At 43.5% G+C, this 26677-nt stretch overlaps 1 protein-coding gene across 2 annotated transcripts; it reads right to left on the bottom strand.

Moving 5' to 3' along the window:
• LOC123773852 (protein O-mannosyl-transferase 2) lies at positions 1-24115 on the bottom strand. Of its 2 annotated transcripts, none has more exons than XM_045767771.2 (20): positions 23877-24115; positions 20096-20332; positions 18789-18890; positions 16713-16797; positions 16175-16282; positions 15298-15406; positions 14641-14749; positions 13506-13665; positions 12881-12987; positions 11712-11806; positions 10014-10164; positions 9010-9193; positions 7947-8027; positions 7129-7274; positions 5913-6001; positions 4740-4894; positions 3576-3732; positions 3045-3185; positions 2315-2426; positions 1-820 (listed from the first exon to the last, which is right to left on the bottom strand). In XM_045767771.2, the coding sequence occupies exons 2-20, from the start codon at positions 20224-20226 to the stop codon at positions 712-714; spliced, it is 2331 nt and encodes a 776-aa protein (XP_045623727.1). In that variant the 5' UTR covers positions 20227-20332; positions 23877-24115; the 3' UTR covers positions 1-711. The 2 variants fall into 2 exon arrangements, with proteins under 2 accessions (XP_045623727.1, XP_069174761.1); XM_069318660.1 differs by having other exon boundaries at positions 23959-24115.
• Between the last annotated feature and the right edge of the window lie 2562 nt (positions 24116-26677).

Below are 26677 nucleotides of genomic sequence, written 5' to 3'. Positions count from 1 at the left end.
ACAAATGTTAACGAACTGTGTATTTAAAAATCATTATTTTCTTAAATATAATTAACATTATTGTACATTAGAATTGTTTTAATTAGTTTTAAATTAGGTTAGGTTTAGTGTTTAGGTTGTGTTGGCGATTATTTGTATTTGTTGTACGTGGGTGAAGCATTTACAGCGTTGTGGTTCGAACAAAAGTCGTCAGCGAAGTACTTGTTCAGAAAGTGTTCGAACGTCAGCAGTTGTGAGTCCTGTGTAAATCGTTGTTCATTCATAAACAGGGGGTTTGGCGGGTGGATGGAATGGACTTTGGCCTTTGTTTATGAGGACGGGCTGACGGAAACTTGACCAGACCACACTCTAGAAGGTAAAGGGATGACGTCGTTTCGGTCCGTCCTGGACCATTCTCAAGTCGACAATCGACTTGAGAATGGTCCAGGACGGACCGAAACGTCGTCATCCTTTCACTTTCTAGTGTGTGGTCTGGTCAACACAACTATACCAATAGGGTGTCGAAACAGTCTTCAAAGGTGAGTTTAATGTTGTATTGTCACTACTGCGAGAAGCGTCTTGGGCCTCCTGTGAGTAGAGCTCTTTCTGTTGGTCAATGCCTCGCTTGTCCACACTGCCTCCTGCCTCTCCCCTGCCTCGCTTGTCAATACCATCGTAAATGGTTGCAGGTGAGCACAAGTGGGGGTGTCTGGCCGATACCTCAGGCACTCCTTAGATCTCCCACTCGTCGAAGAAGCGGATGTCCTTGAAAGTAGAGTTATCAGGGTTGAAGCCGCTGACGGTGGGGTGGCCATAGCCAACATAACAGAACAGGTGGAAGCTGTGGGAAGAATTAACGGCGTAAGATGACCGTCCAACAAAGACGTGCACACACAGGTGTATATACACACAATAGCTCATAATAGGCCTGGACTAAGGGTCACAGATGACTGCCTAATGCACAACACAGCGCTATAATAACAGGCTACTGAACAAATCCACAAGGGCCGTGACGAGGATTCGAACCTTGTCGTAGCTCAGTCGATTAAGGCAGTGTCTGGGATGCTCCCGGACGCAGGTTCGAATCCTCGAACCAATTCGAACCCTGTCGTAGCTCAGTCGATTAAAGCAGTGTCTGGGATGCTCCCGGACGCAGGTTCGAATCCTCGAACCAATTCGAACCCTGTCGTATCTCAGTCGATTAAGGCAGTGTCTGGGATGCTCACCGGACGCAGGTTCGAATCCTCGTCACGGCCCTTGTGGATTTGTTCATTTGATGCATCACGTTAGTGTGATCTCTGTGTGTAACAGGCTACTGGGCGGCTCAACAACTAGAGCTGCCGGAAAGGAAAGGAATTATCAGGAGAAGCGTCAAGCCATTAGGACTATATAGCACTGGGAAGGGGGTCAGGATAAGGATTTGGGATGGGGGCAGGGAGGGAAAGGAATGGTGCCCCAACCACTTGGAAGGTCAGGGATTGAACACCGATCTGCATGAAATGAGACCGTCACTCTACCGTCCAGCCCAAGTGGATGGACTGGACGGTAGAGCGACGGTCTCACTTTGAAGTCATAAACCCCAAACAACTAGGAAATTGGAGTGAGAAATATTAGAAGAGGAATGGTGGAGCTTGTTAAGGTATAATTAACCTCTCCTCTTGCTGATCACACCACAGTTTTGACCCAATCGAACCTTAACGTAAAAATTGAGCGGTGAATTATGGCAATTAAAAACGCAGGAATACTGACGCTTCGTTGGAAATAGAACAGGGGCCCAGATTCACGAAGCAGTTACGCAAGCACTTACGAACCTGTACATCTTTTCTCAATCTTTGGCGGCTTTGTTTACAATTATTAAACAGTTAATGAGCTCCGAAGTACCAGGAGGCTGTTTATAACAATAACCACAGATGATTGGCAAGTTTTCATGCTTGTAAACTGTTTAATAAATGTAACCAAAGCCGTTAAAGATTGAGGAAAGATGTACACGTTGGTAAGTACTTGCGTAACTGCTTCGTGAATCTGGTCCCTGGCTCGCTTCATCTAGACGCACCTCCTTCATATAACAAGTAAAAATACATATCTTACGGGAATCCAGGTTCCAGCGCGGACGAGACAAAATGGATTAGGCACGTTTTCTTTCACCTGATGCTTATGTTCACCTAGGAATAACTATAGATACCCGGGACGCAGGAGCCAAAGTTCAACCCTTACAAACACATCAATAGGTAGAACACAATTCAACCGCCATGAATCTACGAGAAAACATTGGATGGGGGGGCCATAGAATGGGATCGAACCCTCACCTGTAGGTATATAGGTTGATAAGACTCACCTGTAGGCGAGGATAGCGAAGAAGACGGCGGAGGCCCAGTGGAAGGCGAGGCTGGCCCTGGCGGGGAAGAGCCAGGAGTCGAGGGAGTCCAGCCAGTACCCGAACACCACAGCTGACCACCACGACACACACACGAGGTAATTAGTAAATGCCAACTGTTCTTATAGATTCAGCTACTCGGAAAAAGTTCCAAGTAGCACGGGCTATGGTGAGCCCGTAGTGGACTTACCTGGCACAGGAGCGGTGCTGTGTGTGAAATGCCAACTAATCACAGCTTAATAAATACAAGCGATATGGCCTCACTGCGCATATAATGTTGCCAACTAAGAACATTTTATGAGTTGGGGGCAACTCATTTTAATGACTCGTGAACCATCTGAGCTACCCAGAACACAAAAACTATATAATCCTCAATGAATCTGGATATTATAGACTTCTCTTAAAGCCCCGTGAGCACAAGAGAAGCCCTCGTGAGTACGAAAGAATCCCCCTGAGTACCTATGAGCACGAAGGAATCCCCCCATGAGCACCTGTGAGCACCAAAGAATCCCTCCATGAGTACCTGTGAGCACCAAAGAATCCCCCCATGAGCACCTGTGAGCACCAAAGAATCCCCCCATGAGCACCTGTGAGCACCAAAGAATCCCCCCATGAGCACCTGTGAGCACTAAAGAATCCCCCCATGAGCACCTGTGAGCACCAAAGAATCCCCCGCCCCTCCCCCGAGTACCTGTGAGCATGGAGGAGAACTGGAGGGCCGGGAAGTAGTGGTGGTAGTAGAGAATGCGGTCCATAGTGTAGAAGGGTACGTAGTGAAGCAGGTAGGCCAGCAGCAGCCACTTGATCGCGAACACCAGCCTCTCCTTCCTCGCTGGGAGAAGGGAGACAGACACGGGGTTGGTCATGGATAGTGTGGTATAGTGGGAGGGGATAGAGGAGGATGGTGGGGGGGGATAGTGTGTGTGATGGTCATCGTGTATGATGGCTGATATAGTGTGGGACGGTGGAGAATGGTGAAAGAGGAATAACGAAATTAAAATACAACTTATCCTCAAGTAATTCCAATCCCCCACGTTCTGTACCTTGGTAATATGATTACATTTTAATTTAGGGAGATTACACATGTGGGAGTTTCGGGGGAGGATGAGGGGGCCTAGGGGAAAGGGGAGAGAAGGGGAAAGGGGGGAGGGGAGGATGAGGGGGGAGCTAGGGGAAAGGGGAGAGAAGGAGGGGGAGGGGAGGGGGGTTGAACCCCTTATACCTGCTAGTTGAGGGGGATCGAGGAGCCCGCGCTTGTGCTGGTAGTGGTGGTAGAGGAGCAGGAGCGGCGCCGCCACCAGGAAGACCAAGTTGATCCAGAAGATGACCGGGTTGCCCAGTAAGACGATCCGGAAGTTCACGTCGAACCATACCTGTGACTGTGGAATTGCCAGACTGTTATTGCCCGCACGGGGACATATTCTCACCCTCCCACTCCACCCCACGCATCAACAGGTCGTAGAAACCTAGAGATTCCATAGCTAATAATGAATACAACATGAAATATCCCATTGACAAATTGTTATTCCAATATATTGCATAATATCCGAGATTTCAACTTAGGCCTCAAAACACAATATCTGTAACAGCCTTGGATGTATAGGCCAAACGGTCTTGTATCTTGAGACCAGTTTGAATTTCCGATGATCCAAGTAAATGAAATGTTATAATGTAAGCTTCTGTTGACTTGACCACACACTAGAAGGTGAAGGGACGACGACGACGTTTCGGTCCGTCCTGAACCATTCTCAAGTCAATTGTGTTTCCCCTTCACCTTCTAGTGTATGTGGTCTGGTCAACATACTTCAGCCACGTTATTGTGACTCATCGCCTACAAGCTACTGTTCATTGATCATATATACACAAATATGTGTGCTCCCGGCACACATTTGAGCCATAATAAGCACATTCACTGAAAATGGTCTTAAAAAGATTTATGACCAAACCCACACATCAGAAAACGAAGAAACGACGACCCGACTTGATAACGGTCCACAACGGACCGAAACGTCGTCGTCTCCTCATCTTCTGATGTGTGTGATTTGGTCATCACATCTTCACACCCGTTACTGTGACACGTTATTGTCTGCACGCTCTTAAGAGACCATTCTTAACTACCCGCCCTCACCTAGAAAAGTTGGGCTGTAACTAAACTAACTCCACAGCTTAGTTTGAATTAACCCTCCCTCCTCCATTTGCCATAATACGCTAGGCTGCAATCAATCCCAGAAGGATCATACCTTTGAATCACATGGACCACATGTTTACCTAAAAACAAATGGGCCATAGGTTTACCTAAAAACAAATGGGCCACAGGTTTACCTTAAAACAGATATGGGCCCCATATCTGTTTTTAACTTTTAGTAATACTAACCCTACGACTTACCTTGAAGCAGATGGGCCACATCCAAGGCCTGTGTGAGGTGTAGACCTGGTCCCCCTCCGGCTTCAGCCTGGAGTTGACCCACGCCATCACTCTATGGGACTCCACCAGGCGGGACACGAAGCCGCTCCTCAGGTGATTGTATGTGTGGTTCTGTACTGCAGACCAAGAGCAGCGGAGGCTCGGTTATGGAAGTGTATTATGCTAATGCTCTATGACTATGATACAGCACTATCAAACTTTAGAATGATTACGGTACAGTTTTATGATCATTTACTCCTGTCATAATTATTATTATCATTATTATGACAGTTACTGTAGGGCTGGAGCACTAATTGTTGGAAGTTTCATAACTTGGAAAACCAATATAGAGATATAAGAAACAAAGCCAGGCAAACAAGGAATAACAGGTATGACTAGAAACAATTATTCTGTACTAAAATTATCAATTGGCAAAAACAGGAACAAATAAATAATAACAGGACACACAGAACGAGAAGAAGCACACATTAGAGCCGTTACATCAGCAAGAGCAATTATCGTAAGATAAGATAATTATGAGGAGAAAGGGCTAAGCCAATAATACTATATAACACTTAAGACAGGATACGAGGACAAGGAGCTGGGATATGAAGACATCACCTCGAACAGGATACAAGGACAAGGAGCTGGGATATGAAAACATCACTTGGGACAGGATACGAGGACACGGAGCTGGGATATGAAGACATCACTTGGGACAGGATATGAGGACACGGAGCTGGGATATGAAAACATCACTTGGGACAGGATACGAGGACACGGAGCTGGGATATGAAGACATCACTTGGGACAGGATACGAGGACACGGAGCTGGGATATGAAGACATCACTTGGGACAGGATACGAGGACAAGGAACTGGGATATGAAAACATCCCTTGGGACAGGATACGAGGACAAGTAGCTGGGATATTTAGACATCACTTGGGACAGGATACGAGGACAAGGAGCTGGAATATTTAGACATCACTTGGGACAGGATACGAGGACAAGGAGCTGGGATATGAAGATAGAGTGAAGAAACGCTGCCAGGCCACATCTTAGACCATCTGGGATCGAGCGCACACCCGTCAAGAATCATGGTTGTCACTCTACCGACCAGTCCAAGCAAGCTGTAATCCGGATAGGGTACTCACAATAGGGATTAAAGTGCTGTTCCACCATCCAGACAGTGAAGGGGTCCTGGAGGTTGTGAGAGCAGGTCACCTCAGCTTGACCTCCGCCCCTGAGGAAGATATGACAAATAATAACAGTCACGATTGACAGAGTTCAGAAATAGTCGCGTCATAAACTAAACTGACGATGTTTTCTCGATCTGGTAACGCCTCACCTCATCCTGTATGATATTATATAATATATAGGCACCAGCGGGAACCCGACGGCACCGCGCCTGTGCCAGGTAAGTTACGGGCTCACCATAGCCCGTGCTACTTGGAATGTGTTTCGAGTAGCTGAATCTATAACAACAACAACAGGCGGAAACCCTTTCTAGTATCTACAGGAATGTCTGTTCGAGACTGGGGGCCAGATACATTACCAAACGTTGCAGGGTGATTTGTGATTGTATAGCGAGTATCAAAGGGTGGTTTAGGGGACGACGCCTCCGCCCCCATGCCCCTCACTAAGAAGAATCGGCTCCTATTTCAAATCCTAGCGACTCCTATGAAGTATAAAATGTGGGTTTCATGGTCCATAGTGTAACAAATATACTTTATGGCTATTATCGTCGTTGAATCAAAGTCGATAACGTTACTATATATATAACTTTATATTAAACAAGTGATCTTGCTGCTTACCCGAGAGTTCCAGACTGATTACCTAATAAGTGTAGCAGCAGCTGAATGAACAGTAGCAATATTAAACACAGAGGGTAATTAGGTAGTTAGTGTACAAGATGATTGGGTGGTTTAACTGTGGACGACCCCCCACCCCCACCCCGGGGTTAAGAGAGTAGCTGAACCTGACACTGTGTTTCAACAATAAAGGTTTAAGACAAAGGTTACCAGAGTCTGAAGAACGGACTAGGGACATTTGTTCATTAGACTGATTTGTGGATTTGTTCATTAACGGGCTAGGGAGTTGTTTGGCTACCCCCCATGCCGGTAAACGCAGCCTGTTCTATGTTCTCCTTAGTAACAAATGCCTAACCTTTGCTTTGCCTAACTAGAAATGTACGAGCTCAAATCGCAAGCAAAACGTAAACAATGCAAAAAAACAAAATAAAATCGACATTATGGGGGCTATATTTACGTCGCTTTTACCATGGGTACTCACCAATAAAAAAAAATAATAAAATCGACATTATGGGGGGGGGGGGGCTATATTTACGTCGCTTCTACCACGGGTACTCACCAATGGAGAGGGAGCGCGGCTCTGGACCAGGTGAGAGCGCACTTGGGGGCAACACACATGAATCTGATCCGCGAGTCCAGGGTTCGAACTGCGTCGCCGGGTTTACCCCCTTCGATGTGAACCATCCACAGCTGCCAGGGCGTCACCTGGAGGACGAGGCAGGTCGGTTAAGGGAAGCTAGACGCAAATTTTGGGTACACCGACGACCGCTAAAGCAGGCTGGTGAAGGCGAGTGTAAGAGTGGCATGGCGAACGTGTCACGGGGTAAGCAACAGGTGTATCAGGGGAGTAATAACAAGGGATGACACTAACACAGGTGTGTCAGGGGAGTAATAACAAGAGGTGACACAAACACAAGTGTGTCAGGGGAGTAATAACAAGGGATGACACAAACACAGGTGTGTCAGGGGAGTAATAACAAGGGATGACACAAACACAGGGGAGTAATAACAAGGGATGACACAAACACAGGTGTGTCAGGGGAGTAATAACAAGGGATGACACTAACACAGGTGTGTCAGGGGAGTAATAACAAGGGATGACACAAACACAGGTGTGTCAGGAGAGTAATAACAAGGGATGACACAAACACAGGTGTGTCAAGGGAGAAATAACAAGGGATGACACAAACACAGGTGTGTCAGGGGAGTAATAACAAGGGATGACACTAACACAGGTGAGTCAAGGGAGTAATAACAAGGGATGACACAAACACAGGTGTGTCAGGGGAGTAATAACAAGGGATGACACTAACACAGGTGTGTCAGGGGAGTAATAACAAGGGGTGACACAAACACAGGTGTGTCAGGATATATTACCGCAGCGTTGGAGATATTGGCGTTTTCATCCAGGTTAAACGCCTCAGTTATCGAAGCTGCTTGGGCCGGCTCCGTCAGGTTCTGTGAGCGAGAGAAACGAATTATACAAACAAATTTACATACATAAGCACACGCTTCAGAGATAGTCTTTTAAGAAATGGTTACTGAGGTTTAACCCTGATAAGTGTACAGTTATGAGGATAGGAAGTTAACTGAGAGGTGCCTCCTAGAGCAGTACCGGGTGATGGGGGAGGCAGCGTCGTAGAAGTAGAGAGGCCGGGGAGTAGACATAGTCCCCGAGAACATATATACGTCTCACATATGATGAATGACACTACACTAAACGGTATTATAGCATAGAACGAACTAATGACTCTTATCAAACCTTGAAAGCTCTCCAAATGAAGACTAATATCCTTTCATTCTGTTCTTTTTGTGTTGTACAGCCACTGTACACTCTTAACTTTGCTTTGTACACCCTTAACTTACCTCTAAATCCCTAACAACTATCACTTGAGGCTGCAGTGGATTTCCTCTTATTACCATTATGAGATTTCTCTAATACTTAAGTCTTTTATATATATTTTTCAATATGTATTTACGTGCAAATTAACCACAGTGATAATTTTGAAAGGATAACATTTACCAGCAATAATTCTCAGAGGGCGGAGACTCGCAAACTAATAATTACTAGAAAAGTTACTAAACAAACTAAAGCCCGACAAGCGCCCCCAGGACCTCCCAATAAAAAGTTAATTAACATTCCCTTGAAATGAGCCAAGAGGTGACAGCCTCTTCCAGAGATATACAACTGTCAAAGCTACTCCCACCTTCTGCTACATTTACAACCACCCGCAGCCACCACCGTAACTACAAGAGGAACCCCCCAAGAGGTACTAATTGTACCTCTAAGGTCTGGGATGCTCTCAGACGCAGGTTTGAATCCTCGTCACGGCCCTTGTGGATTTGTTCATTCGATACATCACGCTATTGTGATTTCTGTGTGTACTAATAATGTGGGAGGGGGCAGCGGGCGCGCGCGCCGGCCACCCTCCCTACATACGTAGGGCTTAGCGTAGACGAGTTTGTGTTTCTTGGTGACGAAGGACTTGTTCTTGCTGCAGGAGAGAACGGCGTTGGTGGAGAGGTGGTAGAGGCGCACCCAGTCCCCGTGGACCAGCGTCTCCGGCTCCCCGTTGTAGAACCCGTCACCCAGGTCCGGGTCGTCCTCAGGGAAAAGTATCTTGCTGTGTGGGGAAAGTAAGGGTGAGGTGAGGGGGGGTACATGGGGAGAAAAGGTGGGGGTGAGGAATGTAAGGCAGGGGAGTAGAGGACGGGGGGAGGGGGGTGTAAGACAGAATCGTAAAGGACGGGGTGAAAAGGACGGGGTGAGGGGTGTAAGACAGGGAGGAAATAAGGGCGGAGTGAGCTAAGGTAGGCGGGAAATGAAGAAAAGAGGGGGAAGATAACCATCTTTGGGGAATGAGTAGTAGAATAGATCCGTGTGATGAATGAGACACGCAAGCAGTGTTAGTGGAAGTAATGAATCATATTAAAGAATGTGAATGGAATTATACGAACAAAATATGAAACAAAACAAAAAAAAGAGAAAGCCATACAGTGTATTCAGAGATCACCTGTTCATGGCTATTTATAAACAGAAATTCATAGGCATAAAACCCAGCAATGTCTTAATTCTGTTACTTGCGGCTACACACGAATGAAAAATGAAAAGAGCCATGACACTGAATTATAATGTGAATGATAGCCTGGGTCTAAGAAGAGATGCTCGATCCTGCAAACACATTTGAGAATATCTACGTGAGTACACAGGTAAACTGCCATACACAGCTGGGTTTACACACACACACACACAGTAGTTTCAAAGTGTTATACGACAAAGAGTACTGGGAAGACGGGACACCACGAGCGTAGCTCTCATCCTGTAACTACACTTAGGGGCAATTACTTACTTAATTACTTACTTAGTTACTCACTCATTCACACACACACACACACACACACACACACACACACACACTCTTAAACAGAGGCATATCGACTCACAAGTGGTTGTTGAAGTCCTTGGCCCTGAAACCGGTGACCTGCTGAAGGCTCTGGCCGAGGACCTCGCCCGGGTAGGTGAGGTTGTGGCTGTGGAGGTACACCCCGGCGAGGTTGTCGTTCCGCAGGGTCACAACACTTCCGTACACCACATCTGGGGGTCATCACAGGTCGCGTTAGGTAATCGCGGGTCAGGTTAGGTCATCACCGCCAAAGTCAAGGCAACACAGGTGAAGTCAGGTAATCACAGATGGAGTTGGGTCAACCATTTGAAGTCAGGTCAATCCAGGTGAAGTCAGGTCAATCCAGGTGAAGTCGGGTCATCCCAGGTGAGATTAGAGAAAATGGTGAGTATCCTTAAGTAGGAAAACCTAGAGATTTGAGACAGTAACGAAGGCTGTGAAGGGTTTAATGACTACATAACAGGCATCATAACATCAAGAGGATTAAAGCTAATACAGTCGGTCATAAGTAACATGCTACACTATATCAGAATGCCCAGGCAGGAATAGGGGCAAGATAACAAGAGCATCCATGAAGCCTTCATGTAAAAGTCTGCATCAGTTGAAAGTGATAGATTCTCAATCATGGGGCAACCTTAATCATTGCAAGGTATACTGAGAAAATAATAGAACCTTGTAGAGGCACAGCTACACGAAGGATAAACCTACTGGAGGTAGCAATGATAATTTTTTAAAGTGATTCATCCATTTACCTGCAAGCATAAGGGAAAAGGGCTGAACCATTCAAACAAAGTTTGAAAAAGTCCCCAAAAATATGCCACCAGACTAGTACGAGAGTCGAGAGGTATGAGTTATGAAGACACATCCAAAGAAGAAACTAAACCTCACGTTCCTGCATGACCAAATAAACAGGGGGGGGGAAATTAGCCAGAATGAGCCACGGAAATAATGTGAGTTAAGTAACTATCCACAGAAGACACCAATCCAGGGAGGCTATGTAGCACAACCATAGGAATAATGTAAATGTTTTTTTTTTCAGCGTTGAGATAAGTTAGGGAATAGTTAGTTAGGTTGAGGTTAGACTGAAACAGGTGAGTGAAGCGGTGGAAACATAGACCCCATACACAGCTTCGCAAGCACAGAACACCGGTCGAAGAACTGGGGAAACCTATGAACCAGTCCACTGAAAGGTCGAGATATGAGAACCAAGAGCTGAAATTCAACCCATGCAAGTACAGCTGTAGGTGAGTACAACTACAAGAATCCAGCAGAATACAACTACGATATATTAACGGATGAAGTTTGGTTATCAAAAGTAAACTTGGGCTAGCACAGGTAAACTAGGGGTCATCAGCAGTAAACTTTGATCATCAGCAGTAAACTCAGGCGGACTAGAGGTAAACTTAGGTCATATTGGTAAATGAACATCAAATCAGGTCATTACACTTCGTTTCCTTTTCTTAACTCTGACCTTAGAGCACTCGAAGGAATCAATAGGTTCATACCAACGAGAGAGAGAGAGAGAGAGAGAGAGAGAGAGAGAGAGAGAGAGAGAGAGAGAGAGGGAGAGGGAGAGGGAGAGGGAGAGGGAGAGAGGGAGAGAGAGAGAGAGAGGGAGAGGGAGAGGGAGAGAGGGAGAGGGAGAGAGAGAGAGAGAGAGAGTCAGAGAGAGAGAGTCAGAGAGAGAGAGTCAGAGAGAGAGAGCCAGAGAGAGACAGAGAGAGAGAGAGACAAGTACCTCTAGGCTGGGAGACGTTGTTAAGGGCATTGTCTTGCAAGGTCATCTGGAAGCCAGGACTGAAGTGGGCCTCGGCTGCCGCGAACACGTCTTGCCTGTGGGGGGAAGACACCCATGTAGCACTGGCATACTCCCTGACCTGCTTCAGGTATACTTTTATACTCCCTGACCTGCTCCAGGAATATTTTTATAGTCCCTGAATGTACTCCAAGTATATTCCCAGACGTACTCCATATATACTGTTAATTAAAAGCCCAGATGTACTCCAGGTATGCCATTATACTCCCAAAAGTGCCCCCAGGTATACTCCCCTAGGGTGCTGCAGGTATGCTGTTATACTCCCAGACGTGCTTCAGCTATACTCCCTTTAAATATAAACAAATTTAAATTTATTCCTCCTGTTGCTACTACTGAGATTTTTGACTACCACAGTTCTGCCAACTTCCACACACACACACACACGCACACACACACACACACACACACACACACACACACACACACACACACACACACACACACACACACACACACACACACACACACACACATACACACACACACACACACACACACAGCCAGAATTGTCATAATTTTAAAATCATTCATAAATGTAACTTTTAAATCTAAATCTAATTCTTGAGTATACAGCTGATAATTATTGATATTTAATTTTATGTTATTATTATGACTCTCTTACATGAATAATTTACTGTAAATCTGTGTATACTATCTCAACTATAAATGTACAAAACTAATATTTATGGCTGTAATGTATTTAAATTTTAATTGTTACGAATAAAGTTCTCTAGTATAGTGTATCTGCAAATACACTATAAATAATAATGTATTTATAGTGCATTTGCCTCCTTAAATACATAAGGGGGTATATTTTGATCCACTATAAACCCAATTCAGGTTTATATGTAAACCTGTATAAACAATTCGGTATTTCGAATGCGTTTTATACGCCGCCAGATAAGCCAAGGTAATCTGCTCCACTACCGAGCCTAGCCTACCCTAGCCTAGCCTAGCCTAGCCTAGCCCAGCCTTGCCCAGCCTTGCCTAGCCTAGCCTAGCCTAGCCTAGCCTAGCCTAGCCTAGCCTAGCCTAGCCCAGCCCTGCCTAGCCTAGCTGCTTGCAGAGAGTGGAGGAGGCTCTATACTCACGCCCTGTAGAGCAGCTGGTCGTGGATGGCGAAGACCGTGACATAGATGAGGGCCGGCAGGAGGATGAGGCACAGTGCCCGAGCCGCCAAGTGCTTCACCACACCCACCTGGCACCGGCAGGTGAGGCATCAGGGAGGAGTGCCAGAGGCATGAGTGAAAGTGTGTGTGTGAAAGGTAAGTAAGAAAGAAGTGCGAGGAGTGAGAGTGTGATGAGTGTGTGAAGAGTGAGTGTTAGTGTAATGAGTGTGAGTGTATAAGTGGGTGAGTGTGAGAGTGTGAAGTGTGTGTGTGTGTGTGTGTGAAGAGCGAGTGAGAGCGTGATGAGTGATAGTATGAAGCATGAGTCAGTGTGAAGTGTAACTGGTATACACACACACACACACACACACACACACACACACATACAAAGCAAAAAACATTAAATGTACTTATATACAACTCATTAACATGACAATCCTTGCTGCGTAAATTATATCAATGCAGAGTTTTCTTATATCATCAAACGTAAACAAATCCAACGTAATTAAACAGCGTATTAGAAACAAAAGGAGAGGAGAAGGAGGAGGAATAGGAGAATACAGAGGAGGAGGAGGAGGAGAATAAGGAGGAGGGACGTGTATCTTACAAGAGGTTGATGAGTGTGGCCGAGGTGGATCCAGAGGTCGTGGAGGATGTAGCAGCCTACCACAGCTACCACAAACAGGCCGACAAACTTCACGCTCACCGCGCACCCCAGCATGGCGCCCGTGTAGGCGCTCCAGCCCCACCACTCTCTCGAGAACGACCTGTCAACATACGAACCTGTGAGTCTTCGTGTTGCCTCGTTGAGCGACCTATCAGCGTTGGGGTCGTGTTGACGAGGATTACCTATACCCGGGACAGTATAAAAGCCGTTAGCGCCTTCTCAATTACAATCTAAAATGCCTTTGAAGCCTATTGCGCCATTTTCTCCACGTACACGGTAATCCTGAAACTTGCTCATTAGGCTGATCTGGGTACAAGTGACAGGATGAACAACCCAGCGGGTTTTCTTCCTATTGGGGCGTGTTGTACAAGCTGCTATTGGGGTGTGGCCACTCACAGCATGAGTAGCGCTGCCCAATAAACTCGCCCCTCGGGGCAAAATTAAGATGAAATTAAGCTGATTTGCTAAGCGGGCAGGAGGCCGTGAGTAAGGGGATACCTCTCTCGGGGCCATGATCCATCGATCAGTTTAGTGAACATTTACGAAACCTGTACATCTACCCTCAATCACAACGGCTTAGTCTTTTTATTAAAACAGTTTGTGAGCATCGGAACTTTGCAAGCCAAGGTTATTTTTGTTATAGACAACCCTCCTATCTCTTTGGCGTTCACAAACTGTTTCATTAATGCAAACTCAGTCGTCATGACTGAGGAGAGATGTACAGGTTTCGTTAGTGGACTCGTGAGTGACTGATGAATCCTGGCCGTGGTGGAGACTCATATGTGAAGCAGATGAGACTGGGTAGTAGGCTGTCACATCATCATGTTTGATCCAGTCTGCCAGTTTTCCTATTACTCTCCTCACTAACATAATATTACAAAGCTGTTTTGCTTGTCCGTATGTTCAAGCAGTTCTTCTCTCTGTCTCATCTTACTTCACCGATCTTTCAGCGAAAAAGTCATTGAGTCATCATCACTAATTCATCAGTTTATCACTTATTACCACGAATCCTTCCCACTATTCCTTTTGTCCCCCATCTTACTGTCGACCCCCAGCACCCCACCTCGTGCCTCACCTCCGGGCGACGCTGTGCATGAGACACAGGCCGTGGAAGGACGCCAGGATGAAGAAGAGCAGCGGAGGGTCCAGCAGGATAAACTTGCTCAGTGTGATGGTCCCGACCTCTGGCGCCACGCCCACGTTAACACAAACATGTTATTACTTAAATGTATAAGTACACCGTAAAATTCAAAACTTAAATATAACCACTAATACTGATACGTTTTAATGTCAAAACAATTTGAGATCAAACACACATCGTTTAATTTAAGAAATTGTCCAAAACATTGGTTTAACGCAGTACAACAAGCAAAGGTCACATTGAGCCATTGACATAGAATTATTTGTATATTACAACCTAATTTACCAAAATAATAAACAGTTTTCTCCTCTCTTAAAAACATTATGAATCAAAACGCCTCTATTGATCCGTTCAGAACTTATCTACTTATTCAGACCATTTGGGACACCAAGATATTTAAACCCTATAATGGGATCAAACCCTCATCCCATGAGACACACGCACAACCAACTTGACCATGATGAGGTAACGTCACTATAAGAGCTAGCGTGTGCCTCAGGAGTTCAGGGATAAAAGCTCGATCCCAACGAACAACTTCACCATTTTCTCATTGATGTATCATTGTTGACAGCTGGGCGAAGAGTCACGTACCGAAGGTGATGAGGGTGGCGGCGAAGGCGGAGGCTGGGAGTGACCTGGTGAGCGTCCAGACCGTGTGGAACCCCAGAGGCACCATACCCGCCCCGAGCAGCGCACACCCCTGGAAGATCAGCAGGAGACAGCGCTCAGCCCCGTGCCACAACCGTCCACTTCGAGTTGCGTTTAAAACTCTACTCTGCCAGAGGCTATATAGGCCCTATGACTGTACCCATCATTCTAACTAGATAGTTTTTACTCAGCTTCCCTTGAAGAAGCCGTCTGGTTGAGAGAGAGAGAGAGAGAGAGAGAGAGAGAGAGAGAGAGAGAGAGAGAGAGAGAGAGAGAGAGAGAGAGAGAGAGAGAGAGAGAGAGAGAGAGAGAGAGAGAGAGAGAAAAAAAAAAATAATAATTCCAGCTAGGATGTACGCAATGAAAAAAATTAATCTCAAATCGGAACACCAAGCCTCTGTATAATGGTATTGCTATCCTGATATTGATCCCTTTAGTATCCACTGGTGGACCCCTATTTCACTAGTATTAGAGTATTACTGGACTCCCTTACCCCCCACACAAGTGAGGAGCCACATACAAGTATGTCTAAAGAAAAGGAGAGCGTGAAAGCCATCCTCCTATTTCTACCTCATCCCCTGGGGAATTTTAGAGGAGCCCAACTTAACCTTCACTCGCTACACATAATGACTTTGAGAGAAATAAGTATTGAAACCCAAAGGTGTCATAAGCTTTGTTTGAAGCTAGCAGAAATAAAGTTTTCATGCTTGTAAACTGTTTAATAAATGTAACCAAAGCCGTCAAAGATTAAGGTAAGATGTACACGTTCGTAAGTACTTGCGGAACTGGTTCGTAAATCTGGCCGGAGTACGATACTCACCACCCTCATAGGCATGATGCCGTGGTAGCCGTCGTAAGGCGTGTTGGGGTTGGCGAAGGAGTGCGTGCCGTTGTAGCCGCCCAGGTACCCGAAGAGCGCCAGCAGCAGCTGCAGGCAGACGGTCATCTCAAGTCACATTCTTTGCTACACTTATATGATTAGTGCCATACTTAAAGGAAAGGTGGTAGGAAATCCTCGATGTTGCGAATTTTCCCTAAAGGGGGGTTCACTTTCTCGAAGAGTACATTTGGACTCTGAACCCTAAAGAAAGGGGCGTAGAGAATCTCACATACATGGACACAAACACACACACACACACACTGTCGTTAAAAAGTGCACCCAAACCCACAACCATTCTAAATATACAGATGCACATTGCCATACCTTTACACTCCCACCACTAGACGGTCTCTAGAGCGAGACCGTCGCTCTACCGTCCACCCCAAGTGTACACACCCGTCCACCCCCAAGTGTAAACACACCCGTCCACCCCCAAGTGTAAACACACCCATCCACCCCCAAGTGTACACACACATACCTTGCCTCCTGGAGGGTGGACATCCATGAAGAAAGTTCTGTTGATGTACCAGCCCACCATCTTGCCGAAGTGCGCCTCGTCCCATCTGTAAACACGGCAAGCTGTGTACCAAGGTAATTATCAGGAGAAAACGCTAAGCCAGCATGACTGTATACCACATAGAAGGTAAGGCGTTGGGATACGAGGAATGAGCGATGGCCCAGTGTGCAACCACTAGGACTATCAGGGATCGAACGCCGGCCCAGTAGAAGGTGAGGCTGATGTTCTACAGACTAGTGATAGTAGATGAGCGGCTATTATACCTTATATATATATATATATATATATATATATATATATATATATATATATATATATATATATATATATATATGTCGTACCTAGTAGCCAGAACTCACTTCTGAGCCTACTATGCAAGGCCCGATTTGCCTAATAAGCCAAGTTTTCATGAATTAATTGCTTTTCGACTACCTAACCTACCTAACCTAACCTAACCTAACTTTTTCGGCTACCTAACCTAACCTAACCTATAAAGATAGGTTAGGTTAGGTTAGGTAGGGTTGGTTAGGTTCGGTCATATATCTACGTTAATTTTAACTCCAATAAAAAAAAATTGACCTCTTACATAATTAAATAGGTTGCTTTATCATTGCATAAGAAAAAAATTAGAGAAAATATATTAATTCATAAAAACTTGGCTTATTAGGCAAATTGGGCCTTGCATTGTAGGCTGAAAAGTGAGTTCTGGCTACTAGGTACGACATATATATATATATATATATATATATATATCGCCAAAATTAAATTTCTACCCGCAATTCCATGTATCTATTGCATCATGATGCTACCGTACTATCCTAGAGCTACATACCTAATAGTCATCCAGTAAAGTCAGCACACTTCTAAACGTTAGTACTGTTAGGCTTCGGCTTGGCTATAAGTACCGCCGAGACTCTGAACCACCTACTAATGTAACATTAACTACAGTACTGTAACTGGACTACTATATACCTTTGTCACGCGAAAAAAAAAGCATTTTCCTTAGCCAACGGACACGGGCTTCAGTGCCTGAATCATTGTGTGACCGTATATGTTAACACTGTAACTATAGTCCATCAATGCTATAACTTATTGTGGCTAAAGCAATATTGAGGCTAAGTTCCATAGCCCGCTATGTTCCCTTGTAGCAAATCCAGAAGGGCCGTGACGAGGATTCGAACCTGCGTCCGGGAGCATCCCAGACACTGCCTTAATCGACTGAGTTACGACAGGGTAAAAGGGTTGAAACCGAAGTTCTACTGAACTTACTGGATCCCGTAGCCTCTCCGAGGCACAAACCAGGCTTTCCCTTGTAGCCTTTGCACCACCGCTCACAAGATGGGTTTGGGGTGCATTTTAGTTTAATTCATTGAATTAAACTAAAATTCGTAGAGCTGAGTTATTCTTAGAATAGTTATAATTGTATATTATTGTAACTGCAAAAAGACAAAATCAGGAGTGCTTAAGTTATATCTTGTAGCACGCCATGGGATATTGCAGTAATTGGTCAGCTTTCTATAGGATGGTTAGGGATTGCAGTTGCAATTTGTGAGTGAATTGACTAGAAGACAGGGGCACTCACGATTTTGTAGGGCATGATGTAGTAGGGCATGACAGGGGCACTCACACACCTTTGTAGGGCATGGTGATGTAATAGGGCATGCCAGGGGTATTCACACAATTTTGTAGGGCATGGTGATGTAATAGGGCATGCCAGGGGTATTCACACAATTTTGTAGGGCATGGTGATGTAATAGGGCATGCCAGGGGTATTCACACAATTTTGTAGGGCATGGTGATGTAATAGGGCATGCCAGGGGTATTCACACAATTTTGTAGGGCATGGTGATGTAATAGGGCATGCCAGGGGTATTCACACAATTTTGTAGGGCATGGTGATGTAATAGGGCATGCCAGGGGTATTCACACAATTTTGTAGGGCATGGTGATGTAATAGGGCATGCCAGGGGTATTCACACAATTTTGTAGGGCATGGTGAAGTAATAGGGCATGTCAGGGGGGGGGGGGGGTACTCACACAACTTTGTAGGGCATGGTGATGTAGTGAAGCCTGGAGAAGACAGCAGCGACGACAAAGACCCAACAGGCGGTCCACCACACAGCCTCGTTCTCACCCTCCCTGTAAGGTCAGACACACTCTTCACTTGTGCTCTGGCCATAGGTAGTCTAATATGTGTGGAGGGCACATTTCTTACAGTAGGGTAGCCTAATATAGGGAGTAAATGCATGCCTTCCTATAGTAAGGTAGCCTAGTATAGGGAGGGAATATATTTCTTGAAGGTAGCCTAATATAGAGGAAATATATTTCTTGAAAGTAAGATAACCTTTTACTACCTGAGACAGCCTTTCTCAGGTAGTAAAAGTTCCCCTCAGATCGACTCTCCATTCAAATTGTACTGGTAGCCTAGTCCAAAGTGATCCCTCCACTCTCGTCATTCAACATGAAATTTGTTCTTATGAGAGGGAAAGCAACGGAGAGTGCGCGAGAAACTGTGTTCAAGATAAAAGATAAATTAATAAATATGACAATCAAATTTACAAACTACTGTATAATGGGCCATTTAGTGAATAGCGAGAACTCTTAGGAGAGCAGCGGCCTGCGCACTCTTTTTTTTCCGTGAGGGAGAACAGGGTGGGTGGTTGTCTTATGTACTCTTAGGAGATATTTGGTTAGGCTAATTAGAATACATTAGGGTAGACAGGTTTTTTACAAGTACAGTAATAGGTGAACTATCAGGCTGCATATGACGTTATTGCTATGTTATAATGCAATGTTTGTGCCTCATCTAGATGTCTTCCGGGCCTCCTGCACCGTTTCGTGAACAGCTATAATTCCTACTTACACCAAAGACTCAAATGTCAGTACCTAATGATCACTTTAACACTTATACCAGGTCAAGTCTTGCTGGTTCGTCATTTAATACTCATTCTTGTGGGAATATATATGATATATTGTCTTAGGCATATTGTCTATGCCCTGACATTGTCTTAGGCATATTGTCTATGCCCTGACATATTGTCTTAGGTAATTAATCGCTGCTGCTTCCAATAGTTTACCTCCCACATATCTGTGTCCTCATGTGCTTCTTTATTCTTCCAATCTATTTGTTGAAGTCTCCCATTATTGTATAGTTGAGATAAATTCCAACAAATGACAGTTTTGTATCTTTGAACTACGCCTTTGTATCTTGACACACTTAGAAGTTTGCTCTTCTTTGATAGGATTAATTATTTTGTGGTCACATATCTGTGTGTGTGTGTGTGTGTGTGTGTGTGTGTGTGTGTGTGTGTGTGTGTGTGTGTGTGTGTGTGTCCATGCCTCACCTGAAGACGTCTAAAGAGACCATTAGACGCTTGGTAAAGGCTGGCTTGGTCTTGGAAGACGCTACCAGCTCCCACAACGGCTTCTCGGTTCCCGCCGGCTTGTCCTGCCTTTCTTCCTTCTCCCTCATCATCTCCCAAGAGTCACTCTGCCACAATTCTACTTTCCAGCCGTCAGCCTCTCGAAGTATGTTTCCCAGTCGATCTTCCAGTGCCACTACTACAGGATTTCCATTTTCACTACATGAAATACAAATAATATTAGTAGGGATAGTAATGACATTATTATTATTATTATTATTATTATTATTATTATTATTATTATTATTATATTGTATATTATTGTTATTATTAAAATTAATATTCTTATAATTATTATAAACATTATTTTTAATAGTAATAATTGTAGTAGCAATAGTACTGTAAAATTGCAAATAATAATAATAATAATTAAAAATTATGGAAGTTATAGTATAATAACTACTATAACTATATAGTTATATAGTTATAGTAGTTATTATTGGTAATAATAACTACTACTCCTCACATTGGGAGTAGTAGTAGTTAATATTAATCTTTTATTCACAATTTTATACATAAATGGTTTAACATTTTTTATTGATTAAAAAAATTATATTAATAATAGTAGAAATAGTAATGGATGTAATGGGGGTAGTAGTCCTTTGTCAGGATAAGTTTGGGAATAATATGAATAATGGACCGTGACACCAATTGTAATTTGTATAATTGATTTATTCAATCATTAATGATTGTATGTATGGCCAATAGGTCGTAGTGATAATTGGAAACAGATCCTCTAGAGATGGTGTAATAATTGTATTCGAGACCAATGGCTACATTCTGTGTCAAAGGCACAAGTGCTTTCGCTATGTAACAAATTGTACTATTTTTGTCCCTGTGTAGTACTATTATTTTCTAATTGATTATGTCTCCAAAGTATAGAAAACTACTATTATTCCCCCCCCTCAAACTGTAATAATATGTCTCGATAATTTGTCTTGATACGGAGTCGGCAATCTTCAAGTGATCTTCAAGACATATTCCCGACAGCAAAGGTCAAAGCAAAGTTTGTGGGGGGACTAATATCCATTTTGTATACTTTGGAAGCATCCGAAATTAAAAATAACCCTTATTGGTCTGTCTGTCAGGTCTCGAAGTTGGGGACAGACTGTTGTTGTTTAGACTCAGCTACTCGGAAGAAAACGTTCCAAGTAGCACGGGCTATGGTGAGCCCGTAGTGGACTTACATGGCACAGGAGCGGGGCAGTAACTTGGGGCCAGACGCTTGGGGCGAGCCTCACTAAACTTTGACGGGTGACTAATCTTTGTTCAAGGATGGTCATAAGAGGATCGGGGACGAGACCCTCTTGCATGAAACCCCCTCCTCTCCCTTTGCATGAAATGGCAATTGCACTGACTTGCAATTTTCGTTATAAAAAAACTCCAGCCTCACTAAGATTCACGATTCATCTAGCATTTTAAATGTTAGTTTCAATTATGCAGCTAATTGATAAAAATATTTAGTGAAAATGGTTACGAGGATGAAGGGAAAGTGGTAGAGTGGTGAAAGATTGGGAAGTTGATGAATGGTAGAGAAAGTGGAGAAAGGTAGGGAAGGTGGTGAAGGGTAGGGAAGGTGGTGAAGGGTAGGGAAGGTGGTGAAGGGTGGGGAAGGTGGTGAAGGGTGGGGAAGGTGGTGAAGGGTGGGGAAGGTGGTGAAGGGTAGGAAAGGTGGAGAAGGGTAGAGAAGGTGGTGGACGGTAGGGAAGGTGGTGAAGGATAGGGAAGGTGGTGAAGGGTAAGGAAGGTGGGGAAGAGTAGAGAAGGTGGTGAAGGGTTTGGAATGTGGTGAAGGGTAGAGAAGGTGGTAAAGAGTAAGGAAGGTGGTGAAGGGTAGAGAAAGGGGGGTGAAGATTTAAAAAGATGGTGAAGAATGGGGAAAGCGGTGATAGGCAGATGGGAAGGTGGTGACGGAGCAGGAAGGTAGGGATGATGATGGTCGTATATGGGCTACCTGGAGTGTGAAAAATATTATAGTGCTAAAGACAGTATGTCGTGAAGACGATTAGTGACAAGGATGGTCGTGTGTAGTTTAGATGTTACGTAATTGACTGAACAAAACCCAATAATTTACCAATAACTTAACACTGATGTTGAGAAATCTTGTTTTAAATTTCCTCCAAAAATTATGTACCAAAAATCCTAAGTTTGCCTCACTGTAGTATATAGTACATTAAATCTATGTCTCACACTGCCTGCAAATTAAAATCTTAACAGCTGTACATCACTACTGTAATTTTAGACTACTGTAATCAAACTACTACCACTGTAACGTGCTTATCCAAGTCATAAATTCACACATTGTACACTATAAACGCACACACACAAATGGTTGTTAGAGTTTAACCCAAGCAAATGTAATGTAATGAAGATAGGGGTAGGAAGCAGGAGACCAGATACAAGGTATCATTTGGGAGACGAAATTCTTCAGGAGTCAGAGAGAGAGAAAGACCTGGGGGTTGATATCACACCAGACCTGTCCCCTGAAGCTCATATCAAGAGGATAACATCAGCGGCATATGCCAGGTAAGCTAACATAAGAACGGCATTTAGAAACTTGTGTAAGGAATCTTTCAGAACATTATATACCACATATGTCAGATCAATCCTGGAGTATGCGGCTCCAGCATGGAGTTCATATCTAGTCAAGCATAAGACTAAACTGGAAAAAGGTTCAAAGGTTTGCCACCAGACTAGTACCCGAGCTGAGAGGTATGAGCTACGAGGAGAGACTACGGGAATTAAACCTCACTTCGCTGGAAGACAGAAGAGTTAGGGGGGGACATGATCACCACATTCAAGATTCTCAAGGGAATCGACAGGGTAGATAAAGACAGGCTATTTAACACCAGGGGAACACGCACTAGGGGACACAGGTGGAAACTGAGTGCCCAAATGAGCCACAGAGATATTAGAAAGAACTTTTTTAGTGTCAGAGTGGTTGACAAATGGAATGCATTAGGAAGTGATGTGGTGGAGGCTGACTCCATACACAGTTTTAAGTGTAGATATGATAGAGCCCAGTAGGCTCAGGAACCTGTACACCAGTTGATTGACGGTTGAGAGGCGGGACCAAAGAACCAGAGCTCAACCCCCGCAAACACAACTAGGTGAGTACACACACACACACACTACCTGCCGATGTTCCTTAAATTTGTATCGACACAAATTAGCTTAGAAACATTCTTCACTAGCAGAATTCATTACGTTTCTCAAGGTGTAAAAAATGATCGCCCTTGGAAGCCTAGTCTTCGCTACCAACTGACTCACAACTACAATTTGTTTTTTTAATTATATAATTTTCGCTTTAACTTGCTTAGCCAAACAAGTATTGTAGTTGTATTCCTGGAGCTCCTATGTGCCCCTGGGATGGGTCTAGGATGTATATTAATGAATAAATAAAAAATGGCCACACGACTTAAGAGCAAAGTATAGGAACATATTATATAAATAGACAAGTTACATTTAATATTTAGTACTAACATGAGTATTATTCCGCCACTTATCTCCTCTTGCATTCATACTTTTTTGTTATTAAGGAATCCCTGAAGGCAGTATTTTGGGCTCTAATTTAACTTACGGACGAAACAAGGAAAAATTACTACAAAATGAGCAGTTCTGAAGCAAGGAGTTACAGCAGATGTATGACAATAGTTCATAACTTTTACAGCATAGGTATTTCTAAAATTCTAGGAGCACTTACGGAGATATTAGAGGTTATAGATACATGAGGCAGAGATATACAGAGTCCTATCCACTGCTGAATACGAGGAGGGAGACGTAACTGTATATCTCCTGCTGTAGGAACTTCAACACACGGTGAACCTCCTCCTCCTCCTGCAGCTGTAGGAACGTCAATACAGCGATACACCGTCTGTACCTCCTGCTGTAGGAACTTGTACTTCCTGCTGTAGGGAACTTCAACTTGCCACAGCGGCGGCCTCCGGCGCCCGCCACCGTGTCCAGCCCAAAGTGTCGTACAGCTTGCTATTGTTGAATGATGATTATTATTGACTAATACAATCACCTTAGCTCCAAAAAACTTTTGTTTTCATTATTATTATTATTATTATTATTATTATTATTATTATTATTATTATTATTATTGATAGTTGTATTAACCGCATTAACGGTAGTAGCAACAGGATTAGTAGCAACAATAGAGACAGTTGTAAGAAATGTGTAGGTGTAGTAATTACTACTACTAGCAATAGTAGTAGTAATAGAAACAGCAGTAGCTGTTTCAGTACAAGTAGAATCAGCATTAATAGCAATAGTAACAGCTAGGAGGAGGCCTAGTAACAGCTGTATATTGAATAAGAAATCTCGTCAATATACTTAATACAGGAGACCTGTAACACTAAAGTAAGTATATAGAGGAATTAGAAAAACAACAACAATAATTATACCAGTTTAATGACTTTATGAGGAAAAGTTCACGAAATAGTTTGGGGGGGAGTGAACCTCGCTGCCAGACGTAGCAACGAACGTGGCGTCACCCAAGGCATTGTCAAGTACACTTACACGGGTACACTTACACAGGGACACTTACACGGGTACACTTACACGGGTACACTTAAACGGATACGCTTACACGGGTACACGACCCGTGTGAGTATACTCAGGTCCACTCACATGAGTATGTATAACCAGGTATACTTACACAGGTTAACAACCAGGTACACACAAGTGCACTTACACATATACAAGTACACTTGCGCATATGTGCACTTACATTTACACAAGTACACATTCACAAGTGCACTTATATATGCGCACTTGAACAAATACACGTATACAAACACATTTAAACGACAGACAAATGCGAAATGTCAACATTGGAACAACTATAGATCTATGTGACCTTCATCTAGTCCTCGTGTTGTTGAAGAATGTTGTTATTGTTGTTTTAGACTCAGAACAAAAAGTTCCAAGTAGCACAGGCTATGGTGAGCCCGTAATTCTTGAAGAAGTCAAGCGCTGCTCTTGAACAATTCAGTGAACCTGACAAACGTTGAGTTAGCGTATCCTGAACAACACATAGACTTAAAAAATTACACATATCAATTAGGCGAAGATATACAAGTACAGATTAAACGAGCAGTCTTGTTCAGAAACTAATGTTCGATGATCACTCATAAGAAAGTGAATGCATTTCATTTGTTGACGATTATCCCGAACGGAATAAGTCATATTTATATATTACAATCTCCTTAGATGATCATCATGCCTTATCTAATACTGAGATAATCATGACTATTTTCATCTGAATATTTGTAATATAATACTCAAACATATTGGGGGTGAGTTGACGTTCGTAGAAGTCTGGATGACGTGGATGTAGCCTAATATTATTAGTTGAAGATAGTCTACATAAATGTTATAGTGTAGCCCTACTTAGGAGGTTGACATTGTTATTAATAAGAAGAGTTCAATTGATAAGTGATTTGGGATTAACATAGAACATATAACAGGTAACTTTCAAAAATTGATTTAGTTTCACTCTCTCTTACAAAGTTCAACGTAATTTCACCTTTGATCTCAGTGAACACTTCAAGTTTGTAGTTGAAATCAGTGGATTAGATCGTAACACGTTTCTGTGACTATGATTATTTGTTCAAGTACCTTTAACTGCAATTATGGAATTGTATCTTTAACTGCAATTGTTTTACTGAAACAGTAATTATGTCTATTGACCCCAACAAATTTTCAGATATTACTTGTATATTTTTGTAATTGTTTTACTTGAATATTACACATATTTTGGGAAAACTTATGACAACTTATGCACATAACATTGAAACATATCGATACCTATTGTCTCAATCAATTCAATTTCTATCTATTATGCACCCCATACCCATCCCGATGTGATGGAAAGGGTTACAGAGGCACATAATCGGTTCAGGAACTGAACTGAAACTGAAAAAAATAGCCAGAGCCTACTGTGAGTAGAACAGAAAGATGAGTAGCGGGAAACAGAGGAGAAAAACACACTCATGTCTCTTCCATATATTTATTGGTTTGTTCGTGGTCGTGTACAATCTACCATACAATTTTTAGTAATGATAATTCACAAAATATCAACTCAAAATACGTCTTTTTTTTGTCAGCACCTGTGATGTATTGACAGTCCGCCTCACACACACACACACACACACACACACACACACACACACACACACACACACACACACACACACACACACACACACACACACACACACACACACACACATCGACGCTGTGAAAACGAGCAGAGGAAGTAATACATAATTATTTTGTGTGTTCTTGTATCTACATGATACAGTGATGCTACAATGGCGATACAGTAATTGAATAGTTATGGCGTATGATCCAATTTGGGGTTTTGTTTAATGAATTGGGGGTACAGTAGTGACCGAGTAGTGTTACAGGGAATACAGTAGTGACCGAGTAGTGTCACAGTGGTACAGTAGTGATTCTGTGGCGATACATAGGTTTGTAACTGGGTACATTATACTG

This window comes from Procambarus clarkii, chromosome 91, assembly GCF_040958095.1.
Source record: "Procambarus clarkii isolate CNS0578487 chromosome 91, FALCON_Pclarkii_2.0, whole genome shotgun sequence".
NCBI lineage: Eukaryota > Metazoa > Arthropoda > Malacostraca > Decapoda > Cambaridae > Procambarus > Procambarus clarkii.
The sequence above is the reverse complement of the archived record's forward strand: the minus strand, read 5'-3'. Positions and strand labels throughout refer to the sequence as shown.